The 15,137-nt window shown below is 19.4% G+C and overlaps 2 protein-coding genes across 2 annotated transcripts; one reads left to right on the top strand and one right to left on the bottom strand. All coding sequences in view use genetic code 6, as the record gives it.

Moving 5' to 3' along the window:
- Positions 1-6,087: 6,087 nt before the first annotated feature.
- Positions 6,088-7,623, top strand: TTHERM_01523410 (GCC2 and GCC3 family protein; the record flags this gene model as incomplete). The annotated part of the gene is made up of 1 exon (XM_001029425.3): positions 6,088-7,623. The coding sequence occupies one exon, from the start codon at positions 6,088-6,090 to the stop codon at positions 7,621-7,623; it is 1,536 nt and encodes a 511-aa protein (XP_001029425.1).
- Positions 7,624-10,449: 2,826 nt separating this feature from the next.
- Positions 10,450-13,378, bottom strand: TTHERM_001523409 (hypothetical protein; the record flags this gene model as incomplete). Its single annotated transcript, XM_012800992.1, has 5 exons — positions 10,450-10,467; positions 11,402-11,482; positions 12,992-13,049; positions 13,154-13,243; positions 13,350-13,378. Coding segments are annotated over 5 exons (252 nt in total), but the record flags the coding sequence as incomplete, so codon positions are not given.
- Between the last annotated feature and the right edge of the window lie 1,759 nt (positions 13,379-15,137).

Here is a 15,137-nt window from a genome sequence, read left to right as displayed (position 1 = left end):
TCCAGCATTGAGTTAAAGCTTAACCTAAACTTTTTACACCTTAATAAGTAATTTGATTGTTGCTTTGGAATTAAAAAAATTTAATATATTTTAAAATAAACTTCAATTTTTTTAGAATTAAAAAATAATTCCAAGTAATTTATTTTCTCTTGAAAATATTTAAAGGTTTTAGATCAGATTTAATTTTTTATTTGATTAAATTCAAATAAAATATATAAAATAGAAAATATTTATTTTACTTTAATTTTAGATAGAGATTATTAAGATTTCTCAATTCTTTTAATTTAATAGCTATATTTGATACTCTAAGATTATTAATTAAATTCTAACTATTATATAAAACAATGTTAAATGTGTTATTCAAAAAAATAATAAAGAAAGTCTGTCTGCCTGTCTTGCAAAAATTAAAAGTAAGTAAGTAAGTAAATAAATAAATCTTAGTTAATTTTTTTGTTTTTTAAAATGAAATTTTAAATATTCAAACGGCTGGATAGATAGATGGATGGATGTATGGTTTCTATGATTTAGAAATTAATTCAAAAGATAATTAATGAATAAAATTACTTCAAGTTAAGAGTTAGTTAATAGATATCTTTACATTTTACTAAACTTTACATTAGATTTGATACACCCGTACTAGTGATTTTGTTTATGCTTTTTATAATAAAGTTTATTAAAATTAATTGTATTAAAAATTTTTGAATATAAACCAAAAAATAAGAAGATACATACATAGATCAATTAATTAAATTATTTATTTATTTAAGAAATTAATTAATTAATTACTTCTTTTTTACTTTTTTATGATTAAGTTTTTAAAAATATAATATTTTAACTTAAGATAAAATAAACAAAATATAATTAATATCTTCAATTTACTTTAATGAAAGTCTCAGAAATCTTAGTTTTGAGAACTACTAAATGGTTTGACCTAATTTAATAACTCCTTCATCTTTAATATTATTGCTTCTTTTTATTAATAAATAATGAAATAAACCAAAAGAATTAATCTAAAATATATTTAAGAAGTTTAATCAAATAAACTTTAAGTAGTTAATCAGAAAAAAACTTACTCTAGATCAAGATTCAAATATTCCATATTAATTAATTTAGATAAATTAGAACTTAATTGTGATAAGGAATCATAATTGATTTATATTGAACTTTTTTTAAAAATTAATTAAAATTATGAATCAAATTTTATAGAAATCATGCAAAAAAAAAATTAATTTACTTAATGGATAGCACCAAGTTTGTTAGTTTAGAACATTTTTAAATTGCAGATCCTAGTATAAATATACTTTATCTATCCATTTTACAATCACTTTTGATAAATATAATAGTTTATTTATGCAGAAATCATTATTATAAAATATTTAAATAAATAGTCAGTTAAAGGTTTTGTTATTAAAAAATAAATAAATAAATGGTGATTATATTATATTATGAAAAAAAAATGAAATCGTATTAATTGAGCTTACGAAAAATCAAGATTAAGATCTTTAAGATTAGGTAATTATGTGAGTCCTGAGCTTAATTCGCAAGCAAATTATTCTGTTACTTAATTTTAGCTTTTAGCATGATTAAATAAATAAATAAATTTATTATTAGACTTTATTTGTAAGTTTTTAGCATCTAAATATAAATAAAATCTAATAATCCTTTTTTTTTGATTAATTTAAAAATAATTTACCTAAAATTTAAAGATAAATATTTGAGTTTTTAGCACTTTGCTAATTTACAACCCATTTTTCCATATTCAAAGTTTTATTTATTAAAGTAACTTTTCCTTAATATTAAATAAATGAAGTGATTGTTTAAAAATTAAAATAAATAAACAATTTTTATTTCAAATATATTTAAACTAATATTAAATTTTAATAAATCTTTATCATAATTTAAGTAAAAAGCAATTAATTTTATTTATAAAAAAGAGAGATAGATAAATAAATTGATAGAAAATAAAATGTTTTTCTTTTAGATTAATTAAAAGAACTTACTATAGATTTAAACTCAAATAAATGAGATTCGGGTATTTAGACAGCTGAGATAATAAATTTGAAAGCTTTTTTTTACGTACCACGCGATTACTTTTAATATCCCTCAAATATATAAATAAAATTATAAAAATATATTCTAAATTCAAATAAAAATAAATAATTGAAAATTTGTTTTATAAATTTTAAATTTCTAGATATTGATAATTTAAATCAGCTTACGATAGACATTATGATTACTCATTTTTATATCCGTCTTCACTTGCACGATAGGAGAAAAAACTACACCTTATTAAATAAAAAAATATTTTCTTATTTTATAAGATATTTATTTATATTTCTTAAAGATTAAATTAAATAAATAAATTAGTTGGTTAGTTAGTTAGTTAAAAATTTGAATTAATTCATGAATAATTAGGCCAATAATAAAAAGTTTATTGAATTACTTTAAGTCTATATTTTAGAACTCAGAGAATGAAGAATTTGAAGGCTTTTTATTATAAAATGGATATTAACATATTAATTATCACTTGGATTTTGAACTGAAAGTTAGTTACCTTTTACATATCTTTATAAAAACTTAATTCTGATTTTCTTAATATCAATTTTTTATTTTAGAGCAAATTTATTAGTATTAAATTGATTATAAGAAAGAAATTCTACCAAATTAAATATTTGAAATCTAATTAAAACAAGCAAGCAAGCAAGCATTCCAATAATTAGCATTTATATTAAATAAATTTTATTCGTTTTTAAGAAAATATAAAATTTTTTAATTTATTCTAACAATTTATTTGAAAATTAAAATTTTAAAAAAATTCTTTTTATATAAAAAAAATGTTATTTATTGATTAAATTATTTTTTTAATGAGCTATTTGCTAATTTAAATTTTAAACAAGAAATTTAATAGTATTATATATTTTTTAATTAAATACTCATTGGTTTATTTGTTATTTCTGTGAATGAAGGAATGAATGAATACCTAACTCTTTTAATCTATTTTATCTATTAAAGTTCTTAACATTTTATCAAAAAAGTATTTTTTTATGAAAAATGATTATTTTTTTAATGAATTTAAAATGGATATTTGTTTTATAAAAATAAGAATAATTAAAAAATTATGCAAAAAATATATATATTCTCTAATCTAACTAAGATTTAAGATTTTGGTATATAAATATTATTTGTTAATAAATCAAATTTATTTATGTTATTAAAAATTATAAAACTTAAGATAAATAAATAACTAATTTTATATTTTTATAATCAATCATCTATTTAATAATATGAAATTTATTTAGTTTATCATTCATTTTAAATAAATTTAAAAAATTTACTCGAATTTTAAATTCAAAGTTTTAAGTTTTTGAGCTAATGGCATTTTTTTATTTCAGGAATAATGTTTAAAATGTATTTCTCATCAATTTTATTTTACTTTTAAGTAAATTGAGTGCATTAATAAACTTTAAAAAAATACTTATTTTTATTTTTCTTAAATAAACATTGAATATTTTTTAAGTTTGTTTTTTTAAATTAATAATAAAGAAAATAAAAAATATTAATACAATATTTAATTTACATGTTTAACATTTTGATTAAATGAATGATAGATTTTTTAATATTTTCATTAAGAAAAGAATACATATATTTATTTTTTTTAAAGCAATATAGTAGGCATACATGATAAGTTTATTTAAAATCATATGCTAACCTTAATTTAAAACATAAATATTATCTTTAAAATGTTAGTTTAATAAATTTAAAGTAAAACCATTGATAAGCAGATTAATTTTCTTTAACACATTTTTCTTAGCTACTATTTATTAATTTAGTTGTACTATTTTTCGATTTATTATTTTTATTCATATAAAATCCCTCTTAAATGGATGGATGGATTAATCTTGAGTTCTGATGGCCTGAAAGGATGGATTTATTTTTTTATTCAAGTTTTAAATTTTTGGGGTCTTATGAAGGTTTTGATAGGAGAATTTTAGAGTTAATTTTTGAAAAATAAGAATTTACCTTAAATTTCAACTAGTAGATGAGTAAATAAACATGCATTTTTATTGAAAAGGAATTTATTTACAAAAGTTAATAAATAAATAAATAAATAAATAAATAAAGTAATTATGATCTTTCTTAATAGATCTAATATTAAATATTTTATTTTAACAAGGTAATCAATCAGATTGTATGTATCACAAACATTTTTATATTCAGTTAATGAGCATTAGGAGTTCAAATAGTCAAAAGTATTTAATATATTAAAATCTACATATTTAAACAGATGATGAAAGTTTATTTTAAAAGTTTAATTATTTTAATTAATTTTCAATTTCTTTCTTTCTTTAGTGTATGTATTTATCTCCATAAGATAAGGATGGATTATCTTGAATTGAATATAATAATTATCTAGATTATATATACCATTTTAATTATAGATTACTTCACTCATTATGTAATGCATTTTTGTTTGAATTAAAAATCTTAAAGTTATACCCTTATTTATCTTGTCAGTCAATATATTCCGAGGAGAAATTATTTCTTATTTAATTAGCATCACTCATTAGTTTGTAGTAGAAAAATTAATATATTTGAGCAAAATCTTCTTCTAAGTTGAAAAGTATAAGAATTGAATTGTAAAGACTGCCTATGTTAAATGCAATTGTTAGTAATGTAAAAATGGAAAACCGTTGACATGCAATTTCTAGGATGGATATTTACTGTGAAGCTGGGAGTTAATAAACTTGTCATTATTTTATAAATAAGATTGTAGACTTAAAAAATATTTGAATATTATGCTATAGAGAATCTACATACATTCTAGAAATAATTCACTCAAAATTTTAAACCTTATTAATAAAATCGAATTTTATAGTTCCATTAAAATGATCTTAGAATAATTATTAAAGATCACTGCATATTAAAAATGTCTGAAGATACATATATACATATATACATTTCCATCATATATATGATCAATCAAGTGAACAAATCTTAATATTAATTTGAAAAATAAAAAAATTAAACTTACTGAATATTATGAATTAAAAGAATATTGTCATTAAGTAAATATACTTGTTGCTCGTTAAAATGACTTTTAGTTTAATCGCATTTTATTGAAAATAATCTATTTATGCACAGATTGATTTGCTTGTATCCGAGCAATATGAGTATGACATTTTCTAGCTAAAATTGTTTCAAGTTATCAAATATTAAATAAACTAAACTATAATTAATAATAGTACTACTATCTTATTATTTTAATTCGATTCGAAACTAAATTTTATATTGATGTTTGATAACAAATAAACACTACTTTTGTAATAAAAATCTAAAGTCTTTGAATTCTTTAACTTTCATTTTCCTAAATCTAAAATTCTGATTCAACTAATATTATGCTTTTTTATTTTATTGGTAAAATAAATAACCCAAAGGTATTTTAGTAGATGCCAGCTATTTAATATAACTTCTAAAGTTACTAATTTAATCTAGTAAATGGTTATGTATGAAGGGGAAGAAGAAAGGCCTTAATTTTTATTTATTTGAATTTACTTCGAAACTAATTAATTGATATATATTATCATAAAGAAATTTAATTTAATTTCTAATAAATACCATAAATTGAACTCAAAACGCGTGATGTAAGTAGAAAAATACGAATTAGTTTCGAATCGAAAGAAAAGAGCTAAAAAGAAATTCAATTTATTAACGTTATTTATTTTACTCAAAAAAAGATATTTTAACTATTGATGTAAGTAAAATAGAATATATTAATAATAGTTATAGTTTTTATAATTTTAGGATCACCATAATAGTTTAATAAATTGATTAATATCCTCTTTTTAAATATATGAATGATATTTCACAGAAGAAAAAAAATTTTCTTTTTGAAGAAAAATCCCCCTAAAAAAAGTAATTTGTGGAAGAAAAAAAAATAATAAGGGTAGGAGCCATAAAAGGGAAGGTAGTAAATTAATTAATTAAAAGGCTCAAGTTTCATGCTTCTCACATAAAATACAGCTTTAAAAACTCATAATTCAAATCATTATCAACTAAATCATTAAAAAAGTATAAAAAAATAATTTAATGAGATAGATTTTAATTTCTGTTATTGTTTATGGATTGGTAGCCCTTTCTGATTAGTAATGCGCTGATTATGCTAATTATCAAAATACACTATGTCAATGTGTTAAAGGTTATTATAGTACAGACCCGTCTACTATAGTTTGTTAATAATGTCCAGGTAACACTACGACTTCTGTTAATTAATAAAATATCAGTGATTGTAATGTTTGTTCAGGAAGATTATACTACGTTTAAACTCCTGCACAAGCAACATAATCTGCTGTATGTGCTAAGTGTCCATCAGGGTCATAATTATTTTCTCCACCTAGTTTATAGCCAGGTGAATCATAAGATTAAAGTGCCTGCAATGCTTGCTTAGATGGATATTATCTTGCTTAAGTACCTAGTGGTAGCGGTGCTTCAGCTACAGCAGCATAATGCATATAATGCCCAAATTATTCTTCAACGGGAACTGTCGGAATTGATATATAAAAAGTTACTGATTGCAAATTTTGTATTTAAGGCGCTTATTTAGCAGCTAAAGCTGTAGATGGTTCTGCAATTTGTTAACCATGTCTAGAAGGGGTTACTGCATAAAAATCATCAGATATTTAAAATGCTTCCAATTGCATTACATGTCAAGCAGGGTATTACTTGGATATTTATGATAACATGTTAGGCGCAAAATGCAAATTATGCCCTACAGGAACATTTTCTTCACTTAATCGTTCAGGAATTATAAACTGTGTTGCTTGCCAAAAAAATTATTACAAAACTTAATATGCTTAAGTTAATATCGCTGCTACTTGCCTGCTCTGCCCAACTGGCTCTGGTAATTATTTTAGCTCTTCTTAAACACTAGATATTTCTTCATGTAATATTTGTCTTAGTGGTTTTTATATGACTTAAGCCTCAAAGAAAGGTCTTTCTCCTGCTCCTGCTTAGTGCTAACAATGCCCTGATAATTCAACAAGTAATTTAACTGCACTAATTAATTCCATTTCCTCATGTACTTGCTATGATTAATATGCTCTTCCTCTATCTAGTTCTTAAAAAACTTGTTAGTGCAAACCTGGATATGGAGGGAATGTCGCAATCATACCAAACTCTGTTGGCTGCAAACCCTGTGATCCTGGTTTTTACTCAAACTCAGGTTAATGTACTCCATGTCCTCCAGGAACCTACTCTTAAGGTACCTCAAATACTTCCTGCACACCTTGTGGTGAGGGTTAATTTACATCTAACCCTGGTTCTTCTTCTTGTAGCAACTGTCCAATTGGTTCAACAAATACTAATGGTAATATAGGATGCAAATGCTATGATTTGAATTCCTTTTCTTGGTCTTCAATTTCAAATACTTGCAAGTGCAAAGCAAATTATTTTGGAGATGCGACTTTATCAACAAAATCTTTAACAAATATTTGTTAAAAATGTTTAAATAATGGAATATCAGACCCTGGTGCTGCCAAGACATAAGCAAATTGCAAGAGCTAATATTAATTTTCAGAGTTACATATCTTAGAAATTATTTTAATTTCTATTTTTATATTAATTTGAAAAAATTAATTTAACATAACTTTATTTATAATATTACAAATAATTTTAGAGATTAATGAAAAAGGATAATTATTTTTAAAATGTTTAAATTATATTATTTTGACTTAAAAGTGTTTTAATCTTAAATATTTATTAAAATTTAAGAGGAATATTATAATAAATGAATTAGTTTTTATAATTATGAAAATAATTAATTATTTATTGCTAAATACTATTTTTTACTGATTTCTGATTATTAAAAATATATTCTCTCATTTATTCATTTTTAATCTTATTAGTTAATGTATTTATTTATTTATCTATTTATTTATTTTCTAGTTTGTAAGAAATATGTTCATATAGTTTTTTGTATTTCTTTTAACACAGCTTAAAATTATTCATAAATTTTAAATTTAACAGATAAATTAATATAATTTATATTTATCATTTAGTAATGTAAGTAAAACTTTAAAGAATATCAATACAATAAATAGATGCTATACACGAATTTTTTTAAAACTAGAAAATATTCTAATTACTAAGCTAGCTGGAATATCTGAATAATATTTGAATAAAAAAATGAATGAAATAAAAAATTTTATTTTAAAAACTTAAAGAAAATTTACGATAATAAAAAAAGGGATCTATCGAAATAGCTTTCGAACTTATAAAATAAAAAAAATATAAACTTTTAAAATTTTAAGTTTTTGTCATAACTTTTATATTTATTTTTTAAATTTTACTCATTCAAAAATGTAAGATTTTAAAAAATATGCAAATAAATATATTAATACTAATAAATACATCAAAAAAAATTTTATTCTAGTGAGTTCGTATTCTCACTCACTCACTATCTATCTTTTATATCCAATCTCTAGTTCCTACTACATTTTTAAGTACACTTTTTAAATAGAAATATTAAGATTTAATAATCAAAGTTATTGTTTTTTTTATTTACTGATAATTAATTATATTTTCATTAATTACTATTCAATATTTTTGAAAAAAATATAAAATGATGTAATAGATTAAATATTTTAAAGAATTAGAAGAAGTAATTATTTATTATTTTATTAATATACTTTAAATTTATTTTTACAAATATAAAAAGATTTTAAACTCTTCTTAACTTTAATCTTATTAGGTTCTCCATATTGATCTGAGGTATAATTAATTTATAGATATTATTATTATTATTATTATTAATATTTACTATATATTTAATTTTCAGCTTATTAAAAATATAATTTTTCAAATAGAAATTATCACTAATATTCATACATTCATTATTTTTTTTTAATTTTTAATAATTTTATTCACTTTACATTTTGTAAATTCAATAAAAATTTTTTATACATTTTTTCCTTCTAGCACTTTTATTTGATAAAAACAGTTTATCTATTTTGGGTATCATATTTATTAGATTTATTAATGTTTTTCTTTTTTATTGAACTTGTGTTTGTATTTCTTCTATCATTCTAAATAATTTATTAATTAATTATATATTTTATCTTCAATATTTAAAAAGTGAAAATTAAATTGGTGATTAAGGTACTTTAGGCTTAGGTTCTGCTTTAGCAAATTGCACTAATCTCTCAAATTTGACACTTGATCTTAAGTAAAAACAGTTTATTTGTTTTAAATTGTGAGATTTCTATTTACTGTAAAACCCCGTTAAGGGAAACGAACGTGTTGCGAGGTAAGAGGTAAGAGTCTTAAATTTGATGAATAGAAAGAAAAAAAAGCATTAAAAAATATAGATTGATAGATAGATAGATAACAGTATATAAAAATATGGATAAACATATTAAAAATAAATAGTAAAATATAGATAGATGTGATAGTTGGTTGTATAAATTAACAAATATATTTATTTAAATAAGCTATTTAGATGAATGAATGTTATTGTTTACTCAAATGTTAAAGACTTTCATTCTATCCTTATTGGATTTCTGACAAAATATTGTATTATTCTTTAAATTCTTAGTGATACATTTCGATTTCTTTCCATTATTCTAGAAATTAATTATACTTTATATTCTTCATAGATTTTGTAAAAAACAAACTGGTAATGTTTAATGTACTAATCTTTTTATTTTAAGCACTTTCTACTTAAACTTTTCTATAAAACGGTTGTTTTATGAATGAATGCTATATATCAGAAATATAAATTAATATCAAATTTTATATTTTTTCAAACATAAATTTATTTATTTATTTTTATTTTGTTATTTAAATAAAGCACAAAAAAATATTAATTAATTAATTACTCTATCTTAAGTTTCAAATTTGTGAGTTTTTTGATTTTTGATATTTCTTCAATGAAATATAAGCTTGCTTTGCTGCTTATTTTATTTTAACTTTTAAATTAATAAAATAGCTTTAATTCATTCAGATCATAAAATGTTAAAAATCAATAAATATTTATCATAAATTTGTTAATTTTCATTCAAATTTTCAAATATTATTTTTAAAACTTAGTAAGGAATAAATAATTTGAAATATTTTAGTTGTATAGAAGCAGCTGCTTAAATAACACTTTGCTGATTTTTATTAAAATAATTAGACTAATAACATAATAAATTTACGATAAATCGATTTATAAAGATGATAGTTTATAGCATTTAGCTAATCCTTTAGCTAAATCTAGTATTCCCTGATCACCAATTTAATTGTTACTTTAAAAATCACTATTGATTTTCAAATTAAAAAAACAGATGAGAATAAATAAGTAAAAAAATATGACTTGTATGTAATTAAAAATTATTAAAAATCAATAAATACAGAATTAAGTATTAGAGCTTTTAATATCTTGCTAATCCATAACCTAAGTCTTTTACAATTTGATCATTTATCGAGCTACAACTTTTTGATATTAATTGATTAAAAATAGTTTTCAAATATAAAGAAAACATTTTTTTTTTAAATAAATAAATAAATGCAATTTAAGAAATTGTAGAAACAAATTTAATTAATTAGTTTAATTGAGCTAATTAATACTCAGTTAAAAAATTTTGGATAGTTTTATTTTTATTTAAAGTAGAAAATAAATAAAATAAATTAAATTTACTTCAAAACCATTTGAAAATGTGAAAACTTATCTAACTAATTAAAACCAAAGAACATATCATTTTCCCACATTAATAATTAGTTAAACCTTTTAAAATAAATAAAATAAAATGTGTTTAATATTTAAATAAATAAATAAATTAAAATATTTCAAAATTAAAAATTTTAATTTTATCAGATTACACAAAAAAAATTTTAATTTTATTTTAAATAAAAAATTTAGAAATATTTGAAAGTAAGTTTTCTTATTAGAAATCAACATTCATTTAAAAATCGATTGATTCATCATTCAAGATAGATTTCAAAAAATTAAAAATATATTGTAGTTCTTAAAAATAATAAAATAATTAAATATTCTTATTCATTCAAATTCAAAACTCCTAAAAACGAAAAGATTCATAATAAAAAGTAAACTATTTACCATAATTTTATATTCAAAACATATTTATAGCCGTAAGATCCAAAACTCGTTCCTGATGGTTTTTAAAATCTATTATTAAATTTTAATAAATATTATTATGTATGTATCTATGTATGTATGTTTGAATAATAATCATAAGAAAATATTTAGTCGCTTTAATAAAAAAGCAGCATTATTTAACTATTCCAAAAATTATACTATTTTTTATTCATGATTTTTGATAGAAAATTTATTTAAAATTTAATCATTCTTAAATTAAATAAAAATAGGTAGCTAATTATATATATATATCTAACAAACTTAATTTACCTGAGTGAAAAACTTTAATATTTGGCAATATTTTCTGAACTTAATAGGTCTTAAGTATTATTGGCAATTGTTTTATTCCAACTGTAAATTATTATAAGATTAATTATTTTAATATAATAAATACATGCTAAAAAGAATTAGAAAATTAATAGTAAAAAAAAAATAGTATGTAAATTAATTAGAATATATGAAAAATTTTTTAGATTAAAGAATTTAATAATTTAGATAAGATAAATAAATAATTAAACTTATTACTCAAATTCAATATCAGCCCAATAAAGTTTACTGCACTTGTTTAATTCAATTGAAAAATTTTCTATTTCCTAGCAAGTAACAAATTGAGATCTTCATTTTAATTAATAAATTTAACAATAATAAGCATAAAAATAATTAAAATAGTTATTGATTTAAGCTAAAAATTTATTTATTTATTTATTTATTTTTAAGCTGTTATAAAAGAAGTAAGTAAATTTACCTTAAACTAATTGATAATTTAGTCAGTTCAATACATTTAGTTATATATTAGCCTAAAATTATTACACCTTAATCACTTATTTTATTGCCGCTTTTGATAAAAAAATAAATTTTATTCATATTTAAAATTTTAAGTTTGTTGTATGTTTAATTAATTAGTTTTTTATTAAATTTAAATTAAATGATAATTTTTAAAAATATTTTTTTAAAATAAATTTAACAATAATTAATTAACATAAATATTATTGAATTAGTGATTAATTATTTAAGACAATTTATTTATTTATTTTTTGGCTGTTATAAAAGAAGTAAATAAATAAATTAATTAATTAATTTACCTTAAACTAATAGATAATTTAGTAAGTTTCAAGCATTTACTTAAAACTTAGCCTAAACTTTTTACACCTTAATCATTAATTTGATTGTCACTTTAGATGTAAAAAAAATTTTATTGATATTTAAAATATAAACTTCAATTTGAAAAAAATGAAAAGTTTACTTTAAATTTAGATTGAGATATAAAAGTTCTTTTAATTTTTCTAATTGAATAAAAATATTTAATTCTCCTACATTATTTATTTAATTCTAACTATTATATTAAACATTGTTAAATCTATATGCTATTCAAAAAAATACAAAGAATGCTTTGCAAAAATTAAAAGTAAAAAAATTAAAGTTATTTTAATAGTTTTTAAAAATTAAAATGGTAAGTAAGCTGGATAGTTTCATGATTTAAAAATTAAATAAAATGATAATTCATGAATAAAATTACTTAAAGCTAAGATTTAGTTAAATTATATTTTTACATTTTTCTAAACTTTAAATTAGATTTGAAACTCCTATACTAGTTATTTTGTTCTTGCTTTTTATTATCAAATTTATTAAAATTAATTAGTGAAAAATTTTTTAAAATAAACGAAAATTTAAGAAGAAGATTGTGAAAATATAATTAATTATAAATAAATTAACGAGATTATTTATTTATTTATCTATCTAATTAATTCTTTTTTACTTTTTTATAATCGATTAGGTTATTCAAAATTAAGATAAAATAAACAAAATATAATTAATATTTTCTATTTACTTTAATGTAAGTATTAGATATTTGAGATTTACTAACTACAAAATAGCTTGACTTAATCCAATAGCTCCTTCGTCTTTAATGTTATTGCTTCTTTTTATTAATAAATATTGAAATAAACTTAAAGAATTAATCTAAAATACATTTCAACAGATTGCTAAAATAAATTTTTAGTTGTCAAAAAGATAAAAACTTACTCTAGATTAAGTGTCAAATATTCCAGAATAGTTAATTTAGATAGATTAGAGCTTAATTCCGATAACGAATTTTAATCAATTTATATTGAACTTTTGTTAGAAATTAAAGTAGTTAATCAAATTTTATGTATATATGTATGATTTAATATTCTGTTAAGAATTTAAAATATTAGAAGGTAAAAAAAAATTAATTTACTTCATATTTAAATTTAATTTTGTTAGATTAAAGCATTTTTAAATTGCAGATCCTAGTGTAAATATACTGTAGCTATCCATTTTACAATTACTTTTGATAAATTTAATCATAATTTATACAAATAGTATTGATTGTTATCAAATAAAAATAAATAAAAGGAAGGCTTCGCTATAAAAAAAGGAGATTGCCTGTCTTATAAAGAAAAATGAAATTGTGTTAATCGAGCTTACTTAAAATTAAGATTAAGTTCAAAAAGATTAGTTAATTATTCGAATCCTGAGCTTAATTCCCTACTAAATTGTTCTGTAACTTAATTTTAGCTTTTAGCATAATTAAATAAACTTATTATTAGATTTTATTTTAAGTTTTTAGCATCTAAAGCGAAATAAAATCTTATAATGCATTTTTTTGGATTAATTCAAAAATAATTTACCTAAAATTTAAATAAAAATATTTGAGTTTTTAGAGCTTTGCTAATTCACAACCAAATTCTCCATATTCAAGATCTTATTTATTAAAAATGCTTTTCCTTAATAGTAAATGAAAAAATTGTTTAATAATTAAAGAAAGTAAGTTGCCATTTCCAAAATATTTTAATAATATTAAATTTAAAAAAAGTAAAATTGAAATTAAAATAAAAAACAACTAATTTTTTTAATAAAATAGAGAAACATATAGATAGATAGAGAGAAAAATAGAAAGAATTTATTCCTTTTAGATTTAAAAAATTAACAAAATCAAAAAATTTACTATAGATTTAAACTCAATGTTAAGAGATTCGAGCATTTAGACAGCTCAGATAATAAATTTGAAAGCTTTTCTTTACCTGTCATGCCTTAAATTTAAAAGTTCCTGAAATAAAAAAATAAATTTTATTCTAAGATCAAATATTTAAAAAATAAGTGAAGATTTTTTTCTTTAATAAATTTAAAATCACTAGAAATTTTTAATTTAAATCAGCTTACTTAAAGGATAATTTTATATACTCTAAATCATTGTCACCTGGCTCATAAAAAAAAAATTCACACCTTATTAATTAAAAAATATTTCTTATTTTATACAAGATTTATTTATATTTCTTAAAGATTAATAAATTAAATAAGTTGGTTGGTTGGTTAGTTAGTTAGTTAGTTAGTTAAAAATTTGAAGTAATTCAAAATAATAAAACCAATAATAAAAATAAATGTCTATTGAATTACTTTAAATCTATGTTTTAGAACTCAGACGACAATGAAGAATTCGAAGGCTTTAATTATAAAATGGGTATTAACAAATTATCACATTAGATTTTTAAGAGGAAGTTACCTTTTACATATGTTTATAAAAACTAACCTACTTCTGATTTTCTTAAATATCAATCAATATTTTATATTTGAGCAAATTTTTAGATATTAAATTGATTATTAGAAAGAAATTCTACCAAATTAAATATTTGAAATCTAATTAAAACAAACAAGCATTACAATAAATAATTAACATTTATATTATTAATTTCTAATAAATTTTTTTAATTTTTAAGAAAATTTTAAACTTACTTTTTAATTTATTCTAACAATTTGTTTGAAAATTAAAAATTTAATAAATTCTTAATTTTTTAAAAAAATGATATTTATTTTAATGAGAAATTTGCCAATTTATATTTTAAGAAGAAATTTAATAGTATTATATTTTTTTTTTTTAAATATTCATTAGTTTATTTCCTATTTCTGTGAATGCTGGAATGAATACCAAGCTCTTTTATTCTACTTATAATCTATTTTATCTACTTATTTGTTTAAAGTTTGTAAC

This window comes from Tetrahymena thermophila, assembly GCF_000189635.1.
Source record: "Tetrahymena thermophila SB210 genomic scaffold scf_8253853, whole genome shotgun sequence".
Lineage (NCBI taxonomy): Eukaryota > Ciliophora > Oligohymenophorea > Hymenostomatida > Tetrahymenidae > Tetrahymena > Tetrahymena thermophila.
Note: the sequence above shows the minus strand (reverse complement) of the source record. Positions and strands in the feature narration are given on the sequence as shown.